The 24039-nt window shown below is 44.5% G+C and overlaps 2 protein-coding genes across 25 annotated transcripts in view; one reads left to right on the top strand and one right to left on the bottom strand.

Annotated features, from left to right (window-relative positions):
- Window positions 1-19238, bottom strand: part of NEU2 (neuraminidase 2) — a 35740-nt gene extending 16502 nt beyond the window's left edge. For 3 of the 20 annotated variants that reach the window (XM_077183812.1, XM_077183821.1, XM_077183813.1), the window contains exons 1-2: window positions 2691-2797; window positions 279-529 (exon numbers count right to left, since the gene is read on the bottom strand). Coding sequence is in view for 4 of the 20 variants with exons in the window: in XM_077183808.1 (XP_077039923.1) it covers window positions 14523-14558 (36 nt within the window). In the remaining 16 variants the exon portion in view is untranslated. Of the gene's footprint in view, window positions 1-278; window positions 2579-2690; window positions 2798-2835; window positions 3045-5302; window positions 5322-7140; window positions 7264-9041; window positions 9065-14522; window positions 14845-15610; window positions 15715-19100 lie in introns of those variants that run through there. The other 17 variants (XM_077183808.1, XM_077183814.1, XM_077183820.1 and 14 more) reach the window with 15 other exon arrangements.
- NGEF (neuronal guanine nucleotide exchange factor) overlaps window positions 7189-24039 on the top strand; it is a 37630-nt gene continuing 20779 nt past the window's right edge. Inside the window, exons 1-4 of one of the 5 annotated variants that reach the window (XM_077183797.1) lie at window positions 7189-7473; window positions 10787-10898; window positions 20489-20677; window positions 20778-20884. In XM_077183797.1, coding sequence (XP_077039912.1) covers window positions 7206-7473; window positions 10787-10898; window positions 20489-20677; window positions 20778-20884 — 676 coding nt within the window. In that variant the 5' untranslated portion in view covers window positions 7189-7205. The other 4 variants (XM_077183798.1, XM_077183799.1, XM_077183800.1 and 1 more) reach the window with 4 other exon arrangements.

Genomic DNA, 24039 nt, shown 5'->3' with positions numbered 1-24039 from the left:
GTTGCATACACATTCTGTGGCTAGAAGGCTTCACACAGCCCAAACAGAACAAACAAAAAGGAACAAGGACTCACAACTCCCACATGCAGTCCTGCAAAACAGAAAAGATCATCAGGCAGACTGCTGAGAGCCTTCCTGTGCACGTACTTGCAGAGTACATGGGTATCTCCTGCTTTGAGGCTACATCCTGCAATTTGCCCCTAAGCCCTGAGCTGATTAATTGTGTACTCCCCCCAGCCTAGGAGGTACAGGGATTTAGTTTTTAATTATTCACTTACCTTCTCGAGATAAGCCTGGAAAACCTCATGAGTTTTCAATCACAGCTACTTAGCAACTATTTCACTGGTATCTTCTCAGCAGAAATAAGGAATGGGATGGCATCAATGGCAAGAACATTTCATAAAGCGCAGGAAGAAGGAAAGGGGGCTTCCTCTAGAGGCAGGAGTTCTTGTTAGTAGAGAGATATCAGTGATGTCAGAAGAACAAGGATGAGGTTTATACATTTCACTTCTCAGGGCTCTCTCTAAATCTTCAAGCAAAGGTGCATTTTCACCATTGCATGTGTAATAATTTAAGGAAAGGAATAGAAATAAGGTCAGATTTTTGGTATATTAGTTTTATAATAAAAAGCAGATAGATATATATACATATATATGTATATGAAATGGGTTAATTTACATGAAGTAGTGAAATAGTTCGTTTCATGCAGAGGGAATTGTATGAAGGCACGTATCCTCTTCTGTTATGTCATGTGTCATAACATTTGTAGAACACACTTACTTGGTGGTCCTAGGGACACATGGCTTACCTTTATGCATAGAGCTACCCATAATGCCAGACTTCATTCCAGAAATATTTTTAGAGCTAGCAAGAACATCTGAGTAATTTTTAGCTACTTTAAATGTACTGGTTTCTCTCTCTATCCTCATTCACTTGGTCTTAGGGTTTCGAAAGCACATAGTTTGGTGGATTTATTATATGGGTCCAATGTATTTATTTTTAGTCTCTGAAGTGTATCTAAAACAGGTTCTCTGTAACATGTGCAAGACAAAAAGGGTTTTCTTGTCACAAAAGTGTAATGAACTATATAATTCTGTCTTGGTTTTGCTTGCTATAAATAAGGTACCAGCACTGAATCATGGCAATAGAACCATTATGTCAGCTTCCTCAGCTGAAAGACTATCTCACAATTGGGGTGGTTGTATTTTGATTCTGTTAAGGCTGGTTATAGAATTCAATCTTATTTACAAAATGAGCACAAAATATTTAATTTATTTGATATTCTATTTGTCAAACTATTTGATATTCTTTCAGCCAGCATTCTCAAACTTATTGTCTCATTTTCTCTGGCTTCTGCTGCGAACCTCATTGGTCCATGTGTTACTCTCTGGTCAGTCTGTTCTCATGCTCCACCTGTTTGTCTCCACCTCTGTGCCTTAATCAAATAATACCTTGGCCTTGCACCTAAATAGTTGAAATTCCTTTGTCATGTACGTTGCTCTGGACAGGGACATGCACTTAACTGTCTTTTGCCACCCTTTAATAGGAAGTGTCAGGATTGTAAACACTTCCAAGGATGGGGATCCCAACCAGGAACAATGAAAATATAAATATTTGTGTAGTCAGGCAGCTGAGGGCTGTGAGAGATTTAGGGTAAGATGTTACCACACCCGTACATCCTTCTGCTGAAAGTCAGTCCCCCTGGAGCAGGGGTGGCTCAGCAGGACAAGTGAGAGCACCACACTGTCACTGACTCCAAGTCTTCACCTCAACCACCGATGAGGCTAAATGAATTCATAGTTGCATCTGCTGAGATCTAAATCTGCCAGAGCCTAGGGCTGAGTCTGTGGGTGTTACTATTCCCCTGACTCAGACAGAAATATCTCCCAATGCAAATGCAGGCCTGAGCTTGGGCAGAGCCCCAGAGCCTCTGCCAGGGTCCTCTCGCATGTGGCACTCCTTGAGGGTTTGGCACCCGCATGAGCAAGAGCGGCTGTCGATGAGTAAGGCCTGCTGCTGGATTTTGGACTGTGATGCATACCAGCAGAGCTGGGTTTGCCTCATTATCATGCACAGTGAAAGAGTTTAGAGATGACATTCCACTTCAATTAAAACCATGTAAGATGGACAAAAGTCACTGCCTAACACACGAGCAGGGATGTAATAGGGGACTGATGCTGGTGGGAGGCAGAGGTTTGGTTTTGGTTTGCACAAGACTAAGAAAAACATTTGAAAATGAAACCATTAAGATGCAGCTAAATTAGCATTTGCATGTACATTCAGACACTATTTAAAGAAGAAATATTAAAGGAGCCATGTTATTTATAAGAGCTTGAAGTCAAAATTTTGTCCTAAAAGAGCTCTATCTGGTTCATCTGGATGAAAGGTGCATCCCTATATTCAACATATAAACCTTCCAGATGAGTCATTAATAGGGCTTTTACACTTAAGATGACTTCAACACATAAAAAGGAAGAAAATATTATAAGATTTTCTGCCTTTCTACAGCACAAACACGCTACAGCCTAGACAGCAATTTCTGCATTGAGCCCCAAAACAAAATGATGTGGAACTAGACATCATTTACAGGGGCATTTAGCCGTGGATGGCTTTGAGCTGATGGCAAAACTAAAACAGCACTAGGTAACTCAGAGTAGGCGTTCACTGCCCTGTGTGATGAAAGCACCCACCTGCATATTTTGAGTGGACGCTCAGACACATCAATACTGTTGTCTTCATTCCTGGTGGTGGTAGGGACATAGTCAGACAAAGGGAATTCTTCTGTGACTGCATATCCCTATATAGGTAAAGCATTCAGTCAAGTTGTAGTCATACCTGTTATTTTCTGCTTTGGAACATCCCTGAGTTACACAGCTGGAGATTTCTGTCTGTCTTCTGGTATTAATTAAGCAATCTTCATTACTCTTCCAGGCTGGGCAACAGTGTTGTTTAGTATCAGCAAATTGAGCAGTTTTAATTTCAAAATCCTTGTGTTTACTTCCTTATTACAGTACTTAACACTTTTCAGTCAGCCAATACACCTTCGCACTTTAAAGAGGAATTAGGAATTTACTGAAGGACTGGATTCACCAGCAAGGAGAGCCACTAGTCTTGTCCTGCTGCACCCCTTCTATCACAGGGAAGGCTGACAACAGTGAACCAAATAATTCCCACACAAATGAATGCCTGTGGCAGTGGAAAAGAGGATGCAGAAAAAACCCTCCCAGAGACACAGGCTGTCAGATCAGGGCCAGCACCAGGCACACCAAAATAGCCCATTATCCAGGACAGCAAAGTACTAGGGAGGCAAAGAATCCATGATCCAGCTGCCTGCTCTGCTGTGCTGGAGCTCTGGAAAAGTGCCACTGAGAGAGGGGCCAGGGTGTGTGGAGCAGCAGGTTTGGCAGGGAAGGAGGTGGCTCTTTCCAGCAGCTCAGACACCACTTGCACCCCTCCTGTCTCAGCAACAGCTGAGGCAGGCAGGTGGCTCTCCAGGGCTGCCAGCCCCCAGCAGCTCCCTCTGCTACCAGTGCCCACCGGGGCTGCCACCAGTGACAGACCACACAGTCTGCCTCTACCATGACTCGTTTAGCTGTGCCTGCCTGGCACATCGTAGGATGAGGGAGAGATGCTCAACTGGTGCCAGAATGCTCCTCCTGCTCCAGACTCCCACATCAAACTGTCCATATTAAACCCACTTGAAATACCTGCAGGTCTACACAGCTGCAATCTCAGCTTTCAGTCTGCAGCTCTGCTACTAAAAGCATCCTTATCTTTGATTAGCCCTAACTGGTTAACAGAAGTTACACCTAAAACACCTTTGATACATCTGATACTCTTGATATCCCTCTAAGTCCACTCTCTTTATACAGTAGTCCCATCCACAGCCAGCCCATGCCTTGAAAACACCTCCAGTCCCATCCTCCCAGAGGCAGCAGTGCTCCCTGTTTCCTACACACATCCATGTGTCCAGGTCCACTCTGTTCCAGGAACCTCAGTCCCTTTCACAGCTTGTATTAGCATCTTACCCAACATCCCTGAGTTCAGCTGTTCTTGTAAAAATTCATGGCATTTGCTGGTAAATGCCAGTTTTTTACATAAGCAAGTAAAATTTATATACAGTCAAATTCCTGGAGGCTGGATTATGTGTGAGTCAAAATGCATATTTCTAGTGTTGCTGTATGTGCATCACTTTCTGGCTTCACTGTTGCCATCTTTCTCTTTTCCCTACAGACTGCTGCTTTGGTCTCCATGAGCTCCAGGGAAGTGTTTGCCTGCAAAGCACATTCAGGTGAGTGGTGACTCAAGCCATGTGATTTCAAGGTGGCATGTGAATATACTTGGGAGGGGGTACTCCTGACAAAAGACCTGGCACTCATCTACCTCTGACCATCAGAGATGAGTACCTTCTTCAAAAATTCTCTACAAACACTCAGACAGAGGCAGTTAAGGTCCACACATGCTTGAGCTATTCTCTGTCAAAGAACAGTTTGACTGCTACAAGAAAAAAAGTAATACTAAATTTGAATGCATCATTCAAACATATCCCTAGTTTTTTTAATATACCTAAATTACTGGAAAAGTCAGGACTATTTGATTGACATATCAGCAAATGGTTTTTCAGTACTTTCTTAGAGTATCAATTTTGAAATCAGAAGTATGACTTCATAAATGCATTCTGTTCTTGAATTATTAATTGAAGAAAGTAAAAAACAGTATATATTGTTTATAACCACCACATTAAACAAGTGCCCCTTCTACCTCTCCTAGAAAACATGAAAGTCTCTCTCTCATCCATTGCTATCTTCACTTCTGGTCAAGGATCTTGTTTGTTAGGGACTGTTTGATAACCTGGAAACAAGTTAAGTTTTCAGGACAGGCACCCTTCACTCCTCTGATGAACAAAAGGAGTATCTGGCAAAGTGAAGCACACAGTTTTGCCAGGGGTACTGAACATACAGATAAGTCTTTGGGTAACCCAGCTGAGTATCACCTGCCCATGCAGGGGGTTCCTTCTCTGCCAAGGATCTTTGTAAAAGCTCAACAATGACATCCATGTACTCTCATATTCACCAGGTAGGTGAAAGGGGAAAACAGTCTTCTCCATGCACACATGTGCATCTCTTTGCCTAATGGGCCCTTTGGACATTTACTGGTTTTGAAACTACTCCTGACTGGTGAGCAGCTCCTGTGAAAACTTTATCCACTTTTTCAATAAAATACTAGCAGCAATTTGCAAAGCATTGCAAGTTTCATCAGCTTGACAAAGGTTGTGACAGAGACAGGCCCCAGTATGAGTCACATGGACAAGGGGTGGCCTCTTGAAGCACAGAGGAACTTTGATGTAGAGGAGATTGTCATAGGTTCATCTCCTTGAGTGCCAAGGCATAAAATAATCTATAGAAGAGAAATAAATAAAAATGTAACAATTGTTAGAGTTTGGGGTTAAGTAGGATTACCGCTGTAATATTAATTGTAGTCCACTTAGAAGACATACTTCCATCACAGTTGCAAGGATCAAGTCTTTGGGGCTCTAGTCTTAGGACAAAAAAAGGCAGAGGAGAAGCAGTAGCCTCTTCTCTCTTTTCAAACTTTCTCCAACAGCAGCTGCTTTTATTTCGTTGTTCCACACACCCACAGAAAAAGAAACAGGCTTAGTGAATCTCTGTACCTCAGAGTAGTTTACAAACCAAACTTAACACCACCACTGACAAATACGTCCTTCATACACTTCCATTAACTCTGGAAACAGTCCCAGAGCAACCACCATAGTTCCAAACAGTCCAAAAGGAAGAACTGAAGTAAGGATCCAAATTTAGAGCTGCATGCTGTGGTTAGGTAATGAAAGAAGAAAGCAGACTTTCTCCTCTCTAGAGCCAAGAAGCTCATGCCCAGTGCATGATTTCAGGGAGTGACCTTCTCTTTATAAGGATAAATCATAGTGCCTTCAAAAAATATTGGAAAGCAGAGGATTCACAGATGATGGCCCAATTGTCCCTGGTGTCCCAGGGTCTGCTAGAGTGACCCCAGGGACAAGCATGGGAAATGTTTGTGGAAACACATGAGTTCACAGAGATTGCAGAAGACCCATAAAAAATTGAAACACCTACTTTCTAAGCTATCTGGTGCCTTGGATATACTGTAACATAACAAACCAATGATACATGTGACTTCTTAAAACAGCATCTAACTAATCCACAGCACAGTTTTATGCCCTTCTCTCAGCTTGCTGTCAATTTTATATTCACATTTTCTATACAGCATCTCTTTCTATTACTCATGACACCCCATCAGTCACAAAATCATATTATATATTCAGGAAGACTGACAGCTGAAAGAATTCAGCAAAGGACCAGAGAATGCTTAAGTAATCTGTTCATATTTTACCCAGCCCTACAAAGGCTGAAAGATCAACTGATGTTTTGCTGTTGTGATGTGCCTCCTAAAAATTCTTGGGAGTCCAGGCATAGTCCATGTACTGACACAAAGAGCAGAGAAATTTTGTGCTGAAGTCACTGTGGCAATGAGGAGGTACACTGGCACTTGAGGGGAACTTTGGGAAAGCAAATCAAACCTCTGCACTCTATAATCTTGTCTCTTCTACCTTCATGCCCTACAGTTATGGATTTTTCTTCACTTACCTGCACAGCAGGCATGAGTGCTGTTGATAAGTATTAGAAAGCACCCAGCCCTCTAAAAGGCATTAATTCTTCTGTTACATGGAGGAGTATACAGATAATAGACAGATTTACTGAGCTTTCTCTTCAGCTTTTACCTTATATTCAGTAACATCTTCACCCTCATAAAAAAGGACATGGGCACTATCTGTTTTACACTCTAAATCAACCAGTAATACCAAACCAAAATACAACATTCTTCCAGTAACATCTGTCATATGTCATGGAATGGCAACCATGAACATATCAAAGCAATGTTCAGGACATGAGAATAAGCCTTGTAAGGTGATGATGTCAGAATGATCTCTGATAAAAAGTCCTGTATAGTCCCTGTTACCCTAATCAGATGATGGACTATGGCCTCTGAACTAACCAGAACTTTGTCCTCTCTTCTCCTGTTACGTTCTGTTTTATCTGTCTCCAGCTGTAATTCAGATAAAGCTGATGGAGTTGTGGAGGCTACCTGTCTTCTGCTGCTCTGCTGCTGATCCACCATCTCAGTTGCTATAGAGACCAGCTCTGGAAGCCATGGAGGAGCATGGGAGAGAAGCCACCCACAGGCTCTCCACTGGTGGGCTCTGGCAGGGCCTTTCTCAGCAGGTACTGAGAGAGTCAGGTTCGGTCTCTGAAGGTGAGGAAGAGTCAGCAGGTGCTAACCCAGTGACGCACGAGGGGGACTTGCACACACAGTACATTGCCATTCAAAGAAATTCCAGGTACTACCGATCCATGAGGCTGCCAAACAGAGGGAAAAGAAAGACTTCGAGAGAGGCAACGCACATGCAGCATGCTACAGGTGAGTACTGACCCAAACAGCATTATGCTTCTTTTTCCAGTGAGATTAGGAACTAGAGGAGTCAACAAAACAGAAGGACAGGAAGATAGAAAGCAGCTCAGCTGTCAGCACATAACAGAACACCTCTGCCCTACAGCACAGTGGGCAGAGGAGTGCCATCCTTCTTTTTTCAGCTTGGAAATATAAAATGGTTGGATGTTTAAAGACATTTCATGACAGAGAATCTAAACATATGTGGGACTCTGCACTGCCACCCCTCTGCTCTGTAGGAGAAAAATAACTTAGAGAAAGACATGAAGCTGTCAATGAAGCAGGGACTTTAGCATACAGAAATAAATGTTCAAAAGTACAGAAAACAGTCAGCAAAACCAGAGGAAATTGCAATGGTTCCTTCTGAGGGACGAACAAGACTTCTGTGAAAGTGCAGTTACTGCTACTTTGCACTGAAGAGAGCTGTAAGAAACACCTAGGCTCCCTTTAAACAAGGAGGTTGAAACAACAGGAGCACCATCCAGAACATACATGCATTCAGCCATGGCTTCAGTAAAAAAAGGAATGCGTTGGCTTTCCCTGAGTATGAATAGTACAGAGCATTACTGCAAGGCCAGGCTGGAACCAGGCATCTTTCAGGTGCCAGAGCTGGAACCTTGTCTGAGCAGCTGTCTGTGAAAGAAGCAAGGGAAAGATAAGAGAAATGAAGAGAGTGCCAGGAAATGAGCTACTGCAACACACTGAGAAGCACTGGAAACAGGGCTACATGAAGGAAATTAAAGTGGTTTTAATCTAAGTCCAAAATGACAGAGACCTGGAACTGGGAACGTAGAAAATGCCCTTTGCTTCCATCTCCCAGATGCTTCAAGAAACTGAATTTTAAAACTCCTTCACAGCAAAGTTACCTTATCTTTTTATCAGGTTATAATCTAACGGAATCAATGCTCTGGACTATGAACTTTGGATAGCTGGCGATGTACAATCAAGATGATACACCACTGCTTATGTTCCATGCTGTGCAAACCACTGAAAGCTATTGCTTTGTTATGTAGCAGTAAAGCCACCTCTTCAGCTCCTGAAAGGAGATCAAGTTCCTTAAGAAAAAAAAAAGAACAGACGTCCTCCACCCCCCAAATAAAAGGGGTGTGGGAAATGTCCCCAAGAAAATAGGTGTGTTGTGCCTGCCTCACCAAGGGAGCCATGCAATTTCAGTATAAAGGTCCATTCAATCCTGTGGCACCGACAGAAGGAAAATTCCCTCCTTTCTCCAAGTTTCCAAGCACACAGCAGAAAAGAGTTCCTGTTTAATATTCTGCTACTGTTGCAACGAAGTTTGTGGATAAACGGAGTGTTGCCTATGCAGGAGCAGAGCTGCTCTCCACCCTGTGGGTGCAGACAGGACCAGAGCAGAGCCACCCTCTCCCCGCCTCCCAGAGCACTGCTGCAGAGCTAGCACAGCACAGACCCGCCCTGCCTCCCGTTCCCGGGTGTCACAGTGTCCCCACAGCTGCCGAGGAGGTCCTCACCCCTGTGATCTGCAGCTGGCAGTGCAGCAGCACCATCACTGAAGGACTCACCTTCTTCGTAGATCTGCAGCATCATGGCATCAGGATGTTAGCAGAGGAGGACAGCCCTTGTGTCTTGGCCTGTGTCATTGAGGAAGGACAAGCTAAGAGAAGGGCTTCTCTCTTAGCAACTCATTACAGCATCCACAATGCTGACCTGTGCTTCTCTGCCACTCCCCTCTCTGTATTACCACTACTGAAACAGGACTGGTTCCAAACAGGGCTTTTCCTTCCATGCCTGCAATTGTTCAGCACACTGGGGAACGTGTCCCTTCTCCAGTCTGTACAGCAACACCTGGGCTAGGAGCAATAGTTCTTTCTCTGAGGCAACTGTAGCAAGTCCTCCTCAAAGCTACAGCCTTTAAATTCAGCTAGGATTGTGTAAGCAGCATTTCTGCTCTGTCTCTTTACTTCCCTGAATCCATTCCCTCTCCTGAAACTGGACAGTGGGTGCTTCTAAACCAGCCCCATTTGAACTTCTGACAGCATTTGCTGACATGCATGGATGGAAGCAAGGGATGGGTGAGCTATTTTATATTGCCTTCCAACCCATTTGAACAGCAGCTATCCAAGAATGTGACTCAAGCTCAAATGTTAACCTGTTCTCATTTTGCTTAGGGAACAACTGGAGGGGAGGAGAAGGGAAGGCAAAAAGACAGGAAAAGACATAAAAGACAGAGTTGGATACAAAATGAGAAAAAATAAAGACTCAAGAAATGAGATCACTGAAAAGCCATTTAAAATTTTCTAAATCCAGCTCAGGGAAGGCTTCCATATAGGCACCCTTTGCACCAGCCCAGCTTTGGCTTATAGCCTAGGAGCTGTAAAACATTATAGATGCTTTTCTTTAACTGGAAGAAGAATTGTTGGCTTGTTTTGGTTTTTTTAAGCAATCTTTGACAGAAGGATAAAGTGTTTAAACTATGGAAAGTGAATAACGCAAACTACTATTTCATAAGGCCTTGGCTCTATTTTAGGAAGTTTTCAAACTCTGGATGTCATCCCTTCCCTCTGAAAATTTATTTAAAAGGTGAATCAGCACCCTGCTTCAGTCAGAGCACTGACCTGACTGTCCTGTCACCAGTGTGAAAGATAAACAGAATTATGACTTAGACCAAAATATTTCTAATAAAAAACAGCAAGGCCATTTATCAACAAGCCTCAAACAATAGGAGATTTCATTTGAAAAGTGAGATGCATACTCTCCTGCCAACTATTGCAGTAGTATGCCTTGGACTTAATGCAACTTTGACTCCCTGTGAAAGGATCAGAGGTTCATCTGAGGGAAATTGGAGAAGTAATTAAAAGTAAAGCTCCTCTCTCGCCAACTCTAACCTTGATTTATCTAGTAAACTGAACATCTTCAGAATGCAGATGCAGTAAAGCAGAGCAGTAATGAAGCCTTGATTTGGCAAACCAAATATTGGCATGCACAGCCACACACAGCTGAACATTTTCTGCCTAAATAACTGCACTGAAAATCACTCGTGTTGGGACCCAGCCTGCAGTGTGAGAGTGCTACTCCCATACATAAGAACTGGTGCCCTAAATCCAACTTCACCTTTTCTCAGCTGCATTTGCATTATACAAGCGGATGACACTTCAATCTTGTTTGACAATCAAAGCTAAAATGTAACCACCTTTGTGTCTTGTGGTTTTCCTGTTGCCCTTTGGTGTCAGCAAGCCACTACATACAGTAAAGGTAAATTAGGAAAATTACTGTTTTAACACCCTCTTGGCTTTCTCTTATATCACAGGTTCGCTCAAAAACTATGAGCCCATCAAAGAGCCTCTGAATGTTTCACCACAGAAGGGATCACCATGTCCAGCAAACTCTGATCCAACAATGTTAGATCCATTGATCCAAAGGTAAGGAGATTCCCATGCAGAGTATTCCCCATGCCTTCCCTGAAAACGACTCAGTGGTGTCAGAGTGAGAATGCTTCTTTTGGGAAGGACAGATGGACTAAGCTGGAGCTCTGATCCATGCCTTCTCACCTTGACTTGTGGTGCTGCTTTCAGTCTTAATGACTTTTACAGCAGAGTATTAGCAAGGTGGTAAAAGGGTCTTATCAATATGGGTTTGGGGAAGACAGTGAAGAAAAGAGGGGGAACAAGAAGACAGTGGGGAAGATGGAAAAAAGGGGAATGTGATGCAGGATCACCCAGTAGTGTTAGCAAACTGGGCAGACTGCCTTAAGCAGTTTCTTGAGAATAAGGAGAGCCTGTGGGGATTTCGTTATGGAACATCCCAGCATCAGGGTAATCCCTTTCTTGGCCTTCATAGAGAACTCTTCTGAAGCCTGTTACACAATCCTGCATGGAAAACAGGATTTTATAGCTGAAGAAGTAGCTACAAAGATCTTTTCTAAAATATCCAGACTTTTTGTTTGCTTTTTACTTTAAAGAACTGATAAGCAATAGAGGCTTTCAGTGAGGTAGTCCATTGGCTTAAATCCCTCAACAACAAAGGTCCAGCAGAAGACCCTGGTCCCATAATTCAGAAATTTGCATACATCCCACAAATATGCCCTCACTCCTGCTCTCTTGCCACTGTAGCCAGGCAGAAAAGGAGCAGCTACCTATCCCTACATTTTCAAATATAACTGAGGTTTTCTCCCAAACTCATTCTCCAACTACTCACCTCCTGTGTGTACAACTGTGAGATAGTCCCTGCTTCTACTGTAGATCAAGCTGGAAGCAGTAAGCACTTGTCCTCTAAGGGTGCATGCATCCTGCTGCACCGTCTGGTCCTAATTACTGAGACCAGCTGTGTTGGGCTAATACCGAGTGCCTTCCCAGGCACCTTTCCCTGTGGAGAGGACTCCAACACAACCATTTTAGCCAAATGTCAAATTGGATTTAAATAAATTAATTGCCCTGGCTAAAATTGATTGCCCCTTGGCCGTAAACTGAGCATATGAAATGAGACAGCCACAGTCTGCTGCAATGTCAAACCTGTCTGTCTTCCTTTCCTTGGGGCATAATTATCACTGTCAGTCTGACATCCTGACACTGGCACTCAGGCAGCTCTGAAATGTGCAATTTCTGATTCTCCCTGGAGCTGGAAACAATGAGCCTGTGCTAGGAGTTAGTTGTATCAAAGATGCTGCTGTGCACAGAACCTGTCAGGTCAGTACAGGTTCTAAGTCATGTCTGCTATAAGCAGGCAGTCCTGCTGAATGGCATCTCTTGAAATTGAGCACAGAGATTTAACAGAGAATGAGACCCAAGTTCCAGCTCAAATTCAACCCATGTCCTCCTTCCTTCTCCAAAAGATCAGTTGTAATTTGTAGGAGAACCACTAGAAATCTGCAATGGGAAAGCATGTAAGAACCTAAAAAAATGCCATTATTTATAGTATCAATAGCATCTCACTTCTATTTGGAAAAAATGGCATTGTGCAGATAATAAATTTAAAATATTATTGCTGGTCTTAAGAAATACATTTAATTTCTCCCCAAAAGAATAAATCTGGTGCCTGCCAGCTGACCATTCTGCTGAAAGCAGAAGCTAGCAGAAGAGACAGTACAGGCACCTCTGACCAGGACTGGGAAGATCGCTGACATTCTCAGGAGGGGATCACCACAGTCCTGAGGGCAAGTGGGCCAACAGTGCTGCATCTCTTCACATTCACAAGCATGGTACAGCAGCCATATAAATACTAGGGCTGGGCAGTCACCCAGCATGAATCCCTTCTCCTTGCATGAAGATAATCAGCAGGTCTGACACAAATGGATTCTTCACAGGCAAGGATGTTATTTCACATATAGCCATGCTACATAACTCAGGGCAGGAAGTAAACACAGCTGGGGAACATAGAGAAGAGCTCAGGAAAAGAAATTGTCATCTGCATTGTACTCAGGATTTTGATTTGAATCTACATGTCTTTCAAAGCCCTGAGAATAGCAGAGTAATTCACTGATCTCACAACACTGATGTCTGAACACAAGATATCCTCAAACATTATTGCTGGTGTTCCAAACTCTGGATGGCCACGAGCCATCCATAAGATACTTCCTAAGAGAGTTTTTATGCCTAACTATGCTCAAATGATATTTTTTCCCCATGACCTTTCTCTTACATGATCTCCAGCTTCCCCTAAGCACTCTAGAGTTCTCCACAACATTCCATGGCTTCCTCTCAGCCTTGCCCATTGTACAAAGGTCCAAACCCCTACAATGACAAGCCACTTCCCAACAACTCAGCTGACTTGCCCTGACCATATCAGTGCTGAGCTTCTAGCACAAATTCTCCTTCCCAGAGTAACCAGAGCCAAAGCCCTGGGAGGAGCTGCACTCATAAAAAGCTGTTCTTGCACTGGGATCAGTCCTTCCAGCTCTGGTGTGGCAGCAGCTGTGCAGAGATCATAGAAAGCTGTCACAGAAGATACATTGGAAGAGAAAGGCAGTGTGACATTTCACTTTGCAAAGCTCATGGAGGCCATTGGTCTACCAGTGCAGAGCAACCTATTTCTTTACGCTGCTTATGAAACCTCCAACTCAGATAAACAAGGACCATCTAAAAACCCTTTGATCACATTTGATCTGAGCTCAAAGAATGGAAGTACTACAACAATGAATACAAATAATCACCTCCGGCAGCAAGAGGGAATCTAGCTTGTTTGAATTCCTGCAAACACGTGTATTAGAGAGAAGCAGAGCTCATGTGAAATAGCACAGCACTCTGAAGGGTGCTCATGTGAGTGTGGGTTAGCATCCCTTAGCCCAGCACTCTCGGTCCTGGGCAGCAGAGGGCACTGCTTTTATAGCCTGATTTAACCAGAAGAGCAGGAAAAGCCTCTGGAGAGTCCAGGACCTGGATTGCAAAAGGACTTATACCATATTTGAGCAAGTTTCCTTCTATTTATGAAATACATTTCTTAAAGTTACCTCCTCTTTATGCTGCCAATGGTGCTTCAACTTGCAAGTGGTGAAGTCATGAATAGCTGGTGCAAACACCTGTTGACCAAATCTTTAAATTTTGTTGCTCTACAACAAATTTTTGTTCTTTCAGAGATAGATAAATAGATTTTTTCCTATCCCTCTTTTTGTGCAATCTGCATCCTGAAAAGTCTAAATCTATTTGCAGGGAGAAGTATTTTAAAAACCAATACATTTTCAGTAAAAATAGCCACTGTAGGTATTAAAATGTCATTACTGTGAAAATTTCATATTTCACAGGATCACACAAAATAGCAAGCAATAACATACACAATTCTAATAAAGCATCCTTCCAGCATACAGCCAATGCAGATCCCAATCCCAGCCTGCCCACCTATTCCACCCATTCTCTGCTTGCCAGGCTTTTTAGCCCACTCATATTTTCATTACTGTGTGAGGTCTCGGCTTTGCCTTCCAGGTCACCCAATCTGATCTGCTTCATCTGGACATGCCCTGACCCCCAAGTTCTCCATCAATCTCTTTGTTTCACTCCTTTTCTATCAGCTTCAACTTGTCATTCCCCACACAATTTCCTCAGCCTACTACTTACCAGAACATTCTTCTCACTTTCCCACCTGTGGCTCATATCTCAGTGTCCTTTTGGTCCACAGGCTCTTCACCATTTGGCTCCTTATACAATCTTAGTAATCCATCCCTCCTCCTAGCTCCAGAGCCAAATTTTACAGTCTCTTCCTATTCACCACTTCCTGAAGCATCCAGCTGTGGGTGAGTTCCTTTCTTCATAGCAATCCCCTGGTCCAGAAGCAGACCTCTTCCTCGCCATGCTTGAGTCTTGCTCCTTCTGTTTGTCAGTCAAGTGGATTTCTCATCATGCTGATCACAGACATGGCCTTTATTCGCAGTGCCTAGATCTGGACCAGGCAGTTTTTACAGCTACAATATTGGAAATTCTCTCAGCCCTCAGCACAACACACATTCTCGCTATGGGCAGGAGCTCAGGAATTTTAGGTGCTAAAATCTAAGTCTAAAATTTGTGTGCATTGTGGCAGTGGAAAAGAGCCTATAATTCTATGGATTTTCATGAGTGTGGAGAAGATAAAACCCTTGCAACCCCAAAATGTCATTTTGCATATCAACAGAAAGCAAAGTTTCTTGAAGAAGAGAACAACAGGGATCCAATAATATTTTCCTAAGTCTAATAAATAGTTAATTTTTAATATATAAAAAACCCCTTGTCTCTGGCAGATGGTCAGTAAGTAAAAAGATAACCCTGATGATTATGAGCATCTAAATGTTAGAAGCACATAAAGATCTCATGAACGGAATTTCTGAATATTTTTAGTTATTGGTAAGGCTGCCAACAGATATAACTAAGGTGTTTTGATGAAAGATTAAGGAGCCTCAGAAGTGCAGATATGTTCCTAGGCTTTAGGATCTAAAAATACTAGGGATGAGAATTTCTGCCTGTCTACCATTAAAAAGTCAAAAATCAGGAACAGAGAGTGCCCAGACATATTGCTTACCAAAAATCACTGTTAAAATATACACATGAACAGAGGGAAGCTGAATGAAACTGAGGTATGAAAAAGTCCTTGACTAGGTATAACATTCAAATCTATTAGTAACTTCACACTTCTCAATAATTTGGTTAGCTCAGATTTTAAAAGTGCTTCTTACCTCATCTTGTGGCCTTTCGTGGTGTGAAACTCCCACTGACTAGAAGAGTTTGGGGAATTTTTCATGAATAAGATCTGCTGGGCTGCCTCTTCTCTTTTTAGTTTCTAGAAGAGGAGATATAATTTCTAAAAATTGCTATAAGACAACATTTAGAAAAAGCATTTAAATTTCATTCGAAAACAAGCTCTTTGCACGGCTTTATTCTGAGGATTGCTTTTGATTTGAAACACACATAATAAATCTTAATTCAAATGATTACTCATTTTTCAAAATTACTAGTGCCTGAAAATACAAACCAAGATTGGGAATTCATCCCTCAAGCGTAACTTAAATGAGATAATTGCAATAAACTAATTATAAACTCTGATCAATCATCACATTTTTAACACAACATGGACCAGGTCAGCCAGTATTTCAAATCTTTTCCAGCAGCAGTACAGTGAAGCTGGAAACAGTCTGCAGCAACACAAACCCTTCTTTGCAGAATACATGCAAGCTCAAACCCCTTCCCTTTGTCCACAGGGAGCTGAACCATGATCATGCCCCATGTCAGTCGAGCATGGCCACCAAGGATCATCTCCAGTGCCTTTATGCTTGCAGACCCTCAGAGTTCCAGAGAAAAAAACTGGGATTTGGTCTGTTGGGGCACTGCATGACTTCTGTCACCAACAGGAGCAGAGGTCACACAGCACCGGTTCTACAGTGCTGCAGGAGAACTATTGTGAGGCTCTAATGCATATTGTTATAGTAGTCAGATTCTTTCTTTCTCCCTACAACTAGACAAGGAATTTTAGGATTAATTAAAGGGACTGTGGTGAGAAAACAGGTTTGTCATCATGAGTTCACGCTGATTTTGGTAACTGGGGAAAAACTCTTTAGGCTCTGATCAAATTGCTTGTTGTTACAGTGAGAGAAAAAAGCACACCTCCTCTAAACTTCTACCTCATGTTTAAGATCAGGTGGAGTAGAAACCTCTCCAGGCCTGAGCGTGCCATTTCACAGCAGTGAAAAATTATCCAAGGTGGCACTGCCATGGTCTTGACATCTATCTGCACGTCTGCCACTTCTGCTCTGTTGGCACTCACTTTGAGCTCACTCTGTGTCAGACAATGCACACATAGATCTAGTTCTACCAAAAAAAGAGAATCATTTTCCAAGGGTTTAGCTGCCCAGACTTGCTTACTGTGAATGGGATAAGCTTGAGTGAGTGCTGGCATAAAAGCAGAGGTAGATATTTGCCTCAGGGAGTTGAGTAAAAAAAAAAAAAAAAAAAAAAAAAAAAAAAAAAAAGTAGAAGTAGAATTGAGCAGCTATATCAGCTTAAATTACATACAAAATCCTAACAATTGTGGAAATAGGGAAGCATCTTATAGCTATTCTACTTCACAGAAATAGCTCAGTATTGACTGACTTAAAGTAGTATCTGGTGAATAGGGCATTTAGCATGTTCAAGAACCTTTCTGAGTGACCAGAGAAAGCAGAGCGGCTCCAGAAGAGACTGACCTGCCCTGAAACAGGCAGTAACATGTGGGATGCAAGGGAATAATACATCTCTGACTCTGACCTGGATCCCCCACTCCCAGCCTGAAGATCCCAGTCGCCAGACCACTCTGACAGAATCACTTGTTTGCCTGCTTTTAGTTTTTGTGTCAAACTTTAAAAGCTTTCTGTTTTGTCCCCAAACAGAAAAGCAAGACTTAGAAAATCCCAGCAAATTTTGTAGGACAGAAATATCTCCTTCTTGCTAAATATAATTTTTTTGTTCCAGTCCCATGAGTACTGGGAACACTCTGTCACCTCAGTTGGGAGTAAAAGTATTTCTCAGTATTTCTTGTTTTGTTTATGGATATTCTCTGTTACAAGAATAAAACTGGGAAGGAAGGAAGAACAACATATTTGAAAGATCAAATTACAATTTAAAAAGAAACAGTACTAAAGGAAGGAAAAGCAGAGTACTGGTCATTGCTATGCAGTGTAACAGCTCTCCAAGACACAGAAACACAAGCTGGGCCTGCCATGGCTACTGCCATGGGGATATTTCACTTCTAGCTGGTGTTTCACCTCTTCAAAGCTTCCACTGGGTTTATTATCATTATTGCTTTCTGTGATATTTTCAAGTTTTCATCTCAGACCAAAAGTAAAATTATGCTGGAAAAAGTGAAAGGGAAGACAGGCAGGATCAAATTACCAGTTACGGGATCATAAGAAGATGCTTTCTATTTCTGAATGTTTTTCATAGCATGACCCAGACATTTTTCTAAGAAGAAATTTCAATTTCAAACAGATTTAACCCTTGAGAGTGAAGCAATGTGAGGGGTTAGGAATCTGTTAAACTCTTAAATCATACTTCTGAAAGATTTGTATTTTTTTTTTTTAGTTAATACATCCAAAAGTTATATTTAGATATACGTTCATTCTAGTAGTGTCAGTTAAGAGCTTATACACTGATTTCACTTTGCATACTAGAGAGAACTCCTCACTGCTCTTGTCCTTCCCTTGAGAAAACAGTAAACAGCATATCTATCTGATTTTCCAGATTTCAGGGTAATGAAGAGGCTCCCTTTTTCTAAGAAATAAGTTTTTTAAAAGCCTACCCACTCTCTAAAACCCTTGGCAATATTCTTGCCCTGGCAGCAAGCCACCAAAAAATGAGCTTCAGATAGTTGCTGCTGCTTTATCCCTTCCACAAGGTTTTGGCCACCCCCACACTCACCTGGCTGCCCCAACCCTGTAATGCCCAGTGTTTAATGGCTGATAATGCATACTGACCATCTATCCAGTGAAATCTCAGCCACAGCTCTCAGGCTCTCATCCTCCTCTGTAAGTACAGCACAGGCTCCAACTCTCACCCTCACCCTGGTATTTCCTTTCAGTTGCCTGATTCTTCTGACCTCCTGGTCAGGGACTGCACAAAGACCACACTCGCAGCCCTCTCTGAGCCCTCAATGACATTTCCAGCTGTTTTCCTTTCCCATTCTGCTTCTTAATGACTTAACAACTGAGCTCTCCTGTGTGCCAGATCTAGATCTAGTTCACATAAGCTGAAGGAGTTTCTCTGGACGTATTGTCACATGCTGATTAAAAGCTATACTGACATACCATTTAGCAAAACCAATATAAAAATGATAAAAAGGAAGCCATTTTACACATACAGACTAACACAAGGAATCTATGTTGTTGCATAAATTACTTTATCACATACAGAAAAAAATCATGGTAATTTATGCAACAGGGAGAGAGCAAGCACAAGGAATAGCAGAGCATTTTTCCTCTGTTAACTCCTCAGTTGCAACGTGGTGCAGATGACTTTTTTTTTTTTGCTGAGGGTTACTAACATGTGGTGAAGAGCTGCACCCAGCCTGTCCACAACCACTTGGACTGATGCAAGGATGTAACCGTACTCTGGAGCTCAAGAGAATTTATCCCTGAGGCAGAAAAACAATTACCTGAACGAAGAGAGATATAGATTACTGAGTACTGAGATACTTACTTCCTAAACGAGGAAATATATCCTTATGGAAGTAGCGACGCTAAGGAATGGGAGATGAGGGAAATGACCGAGCGGGTGCGAAGCCCTGCCGGAGAAGGAGAGGCGAATAGCAGCCAATCCTGTGGGGTAATCAAGAGTGCGCTTCCCGGCAGGAGGGATTAGGCTGAGTTTCCCAGTTACATTCCTCCATCTCAGGGTTTCACTCCTGGAGAAGAAATGCACCATATGCACCAGATCTGGAAGCAATTCAGGAGAACCCCCCTCTGCCACCCCCTTTCCTCCCTCAAAGCCGGCGCCATCCACACATAAGCAGAGAGGTGCAGGGGATGGGGGGCAGCGCTGCGCCCCGGGGCTGAGGGACGGGAGGTCAGTGCCGGGGCAGGACCCCCTCCCGGTGTGGGGTGGCCGTGCATGGAAGAGAGGGGCTGTGGCATGAAGTGGGACGGGGTGTGTGGGTGCTCGCTGGGGGAGGGTGCCTTGCTGGGGAGGGAGGGAGCGAACGGAGGAAAGGGCTTCCCTGCATCGAGGGAAGAAGCCCCTCTGCAGGAGCTGAGGGGGGATGGAGGTAGTGGAGCCTGTGAGGGTGGGGGCCCTCTGGGGCAGGGATTGCTGCCTTTTGGCGGGGCCCTTGGGGAGGAGGGAGCCAGCCTCCCGGCGGAGGAGGGACCTGCGCTCGAGGGGAACCCGGGGCTGAGGAGGTCTCCGCGGGCAGGAGTACCGGGACCGGGGTGGGGGGCTCTGAGAGGGGAGCTTGGGGAGGAGGGGAACGACACGACACCTGAGGGGTCTGCGGAGGCTCGGAAAATATTTTGGTGGCGTTGAGAGGGTCTGCAGAGGGGGCTCTGAGAAGCTCTGGGGGAACTCAGGGGTCAGGCGGGAGCTTTGAGATCTCCGAGGAACAGGGGCTGAGAACCGCCGGGCTTCGAGGGGTTTCGGGAGGGATTTGCGGAAGGCTGAGGGAGCTCCGCCGGCATTTGGCAGAACTCCGTGGAGCCTCGGAGGAAATCTGGGAATGAGGAGAGAGACTGCAAGGGGCTAGGGGGGTTCTGAGAGGCTGGAGGAAGACCGCGGGAAGGTCTGAGGGGATCTTGAGGGGGTCTCTGTGGGGAAAATCTGTGGAGAGGCTTTGAGGAGAATCTGAGGGGAGGCTCTGAGAAGATTTTGATGGACAGCCCTTGGGGATGCCTGACGGAAGGTCTGAGGGGATTTGAGGAGGCTGTCTAGAGATTTTAGGGGAGAGCCATGGGGACGCTTTGGGAGAAGTGGGTGTCTGAGGAGAGACTCTGAGCAGACCAGAAAGGCTCTGAGGAGGCTTGGGGGCTCAGAGGGGGGGCGGGCTGTGGGGGCGCCCCGGGGGCGGCTGCAAGTCCCCTCTCCCTCCCGTGCAGGCTGCTGCCTTCCTACCCCCGTTACCGTGGCAACCGCCCGGGCTCCCCCAGCCCCGCACCGCCGCCGCTGCCGCTGCCGCCGGAGCTGCTGGGCAGCCGCCTGCCGCCACCGGCCATGGAGCTACTGGCCGCGGCCCTCAGCGCCGCCTGCGCCTTCGACCAGGACGGCTCGCCGGGACAGCTCACCAGGTGAGGGGGGTGCTGAGGGCGCGGGGCGCGGGCGTGCGTAGGGGCCGCTCTCCCGCCGCTGTCCCGCCACTGTTCTGAGGGCACGTCCGCCTCTCCGCAGGGCCCCCCCCGCCGCCACTGAGGAGACCCCTGCCGCCGGCACGGGTGCGGCACCGCCCGCTCACCCCATGACGGCCGACTCCTGGAGGAACCTCATCGAGCACATCGGTAAGGAGCCGTGCTCGCCGCGGGATGTCCGGCCGCGGCTGCGGCCTCACACAACTTCGCCGCTTCTCCCGCTCCCCGCACCGACGGCGGCACAGCAGCCCCTAGAGGTGCCCTCAGCCCGGCCGGACTGCACCTGCCGGCCCCCTGAACCCCCAAACCCAGAGCTAAAGACAAGCGGCGCACAGATGGGGGGAGTTAAGGGCGGGGTAAGGGCTTGCGCTGCGGGTCCCCAACTCCCTGTCCTTGCTGGGAACCCTCTCACCGTCCTTACCGTGGCTTTTTGCGGTCTTTGGGGGCATCAGGTTTGCACGTTGCCCGGCAGTGGATTAATGCTATTGCAGAACGGCCTAACCTTGTTCATAAATTATGATTATTCTTGTCATTACAAAACAATTAATCATTAAGGCTACTCCAAACTTTCCACTAAAATATGATTTTGCATACTCCAGAAGGCATAAGACTAAAGTATTATTTTCACCCATCCCGTTGGACATTAGTTGCATGCACCAGGTTCTGCATCTATTCAGTGTAACAGCCACTGGCATAGCACTTTCAACACAATAAGTTATTTTATCCTTTGTGGTCTCTAAAAAGGCAAAGTTGAGGTTATTTGGGTGACTATGGAGGAGAGGACTGTTAAGGATTTGCTCTTATGGTATTTTCTTTTCTTTTTTATCTTTATCTTTTGTGGAATGGGGAGAGAACCTCCACAGTTTGTTTCTTGCTTTCTCACATCAGAATTGTGACATTCCTCAGAGGAATTTCATCAACAGCAAAGCTAAATCCCATCCTGAGGCAGGTTTTATGGTCGGAATATAGAAGCTTTGTTTTTAAACACTCCTGCTCAGTTTCAGGAAATAGAATCAACATACTTGAATCTAGAGGGCAGGAATGCAGCACTTAGCATGGGAAAATCGAACATATAACTCACAAGCAGCAACGCAAACCTCCCTGGCAAAAATGAGAAGGCTTCTTAGGCTGTCTCTGCTGTTTGGTGTCAAGCTGTGGCATGCCAGGCTGATTCTTGGTACACCTGATGCCTCTGGCACAATGCTGGAGAAGGAGGCTGGTGTGAAACCAGCAGCCTGCCAGCATCTGTCAGACAAACCAGCTGAGTTTGGGGCCTCCTGGAGGAAAGTGGTGAACAATTTGTGTGAGTGTTGCCAGATCTGTTACCTGGTTTTGGCTGTGTAGATACTAACCTACCAAGGGAGCTGTGTCAAAACACTGTCAGTTTACTGGGACTGTGCACCTCAGACGTGAGATAAAAATACTAAAACCAGCAGGAGTTCAGAGCAACCCAGTTGCTATTTTCATATATATTTTTATGTGCTGTTTATCAGAGGGAAGCTGTGCAAAACTCTGCACACATCAGTGTAACTGCAAGTCTGTTGCACCTTTATGGAGGAGACTGGGTTTTAACAATCTAAGGTGTTATGTTTATCCCCACCAGAGATGTTACATCAAATGGCTGGAGCTCACTCATTCCTTCCCTCCCTCCTGAGACGTTAGTGGACTCTTTGCCTGAAACTGGAGCAGAGAATTTCAGAGAAAACCTCTCTGGGCCTTCTGGGATTTTACATAGCTTTCAATGCAATAACGTTTACTTTAAGAGCGCTGCTAACTCTCTAAGGCAAGGATTTCCACAATTAGTAACTAGTTTTTCAATTCCCCTCCCAGGTTTTAAGAGAGCTGGGAAGGGAGACTTTGACAGCAAAATTAAATTGAATAAACAAAAAGGGAAATGTCTGTTAAATGTCTATAAAAATTATGTAAACATGCCTTATGAAGATCAGTCTTAAACACTTAAGTCAAGAGATAATACCAAACTCATGCTCTGACCACAGGGTTAACTGTTAGCCAGGTCACAGTAGGGACAGCTGGGACATTAAGCAATGAGGGGTGCTTATGCAGGTCTCTGACATTTTGTACTTGCTCCCTTACTAAATGTAAACATTTACTAAATAATTATATCATGAGTCACATTCAGCTATTGATCTCAGCTTTTTTTATACACATTCTGTAAGCTCCTACATGTATTGTAGTCTCCTTTCAACATGTCAAAACCTTGTTCCTTGACCTTGCATCTGTTACCCCTCCTGTGCTGTGATCATCTCCTGTTCCATCTGGACAAGGCCTTGGCATAGCTTCTCTCCCTCTCTCTTATCTACATAATTTTTCTACCCATTGTAACCTCTTTACCAACATATGGGTAGACCCTTAGTACCAAGACAGCAGGGATAGCTTTTATCCTTGCTAGCACACCCTCCTTATTTCTTCCTACCTTTCTGCCTACACATTTACCTGTCTTTTGTCTTTCTTCTGTACCACCTTTCTGCTCTCTCCTCATATTGCTCTCTAAGAGTTGGTAGAGCTTCAACCAGTCTCTCTTGCTGTCATTTCCAATTGAATTCTGATGCTGGATGCTTTCCATCAGTCAGATCTTTCCATGCCTGTATTTGCTTTGCCTGCCACTGACAGCTCCATAGCTCTTACCTGGTCAGTCAGAGAACCTGGAAACAAAACCAACTTTCATTATCTAGGTCTTATTTTCTTAAAGGCAAGAGACAAATAGTCTTGGGGATCTTTTAAAAAGGGCTGCTCTTCAGATTTGCACAAGGGACCCTAAATCCCCCTTACAAAAAGCATCCTCTGACTTGCAAGGCAGAGCCAGCAGCACAACATGGCTGTACACCTGCAGTCCAACACTGCAAGTATAATTATCCCCAATTTGAGTAAAATAGATTACGCTTCAGTTTCCCAGCGTGTTTTCCCTTGAGTCAAGCACTGCCCACGCTGCTGCAGGATGTTGCTTCCCAGCTTGTCCTGCTCTCTATGGGGCAAAAAGACCCCAGAGCCCTCCAGCACAGGCTGGCTATACAGATCAGTGCCACCAAAAGCAGCTCCAATTTAGCAGGCTCTCTGCTACATCTGAAGGAGCACTTCCACCCTGCCACAGCCTCCCTGATGGTGAAAAACAGCCTGAAATGCTTAGGAAAGCCAGATAAACCTAGTTGACGCAGAGAGAAATTACATAAGTGGCAGCAGCATGCAAAACTTCAGGGGAAGTCTCCTCTGCTCAGTACTGTGTAGGAAGCTAACAGAAGACTCTATGGTTTCCTAGGCACAGCTACCCTTACTGCTATTTTAATCTG

The sequence above is a fragment of the Agelaius phoeniceus genome, chromosome 10, assembly GCF_051311805.1.
Source record: "Agelaius phoeniceus isolate bAgePho1 chromosome 10, bAgePho1.hap1, whole genome shotgun sequence".
Lineage (NCBI taxonomy): Eukaryota > Metazoa > Chordata > Aves > Passeriformes > Icteridae > Agelaius > Agelaius phoeniceus.
Note: the sequence above shows the minus strand (reverse complement) of the source record. Positions and strands in the feature narration are given on the sequence as shown.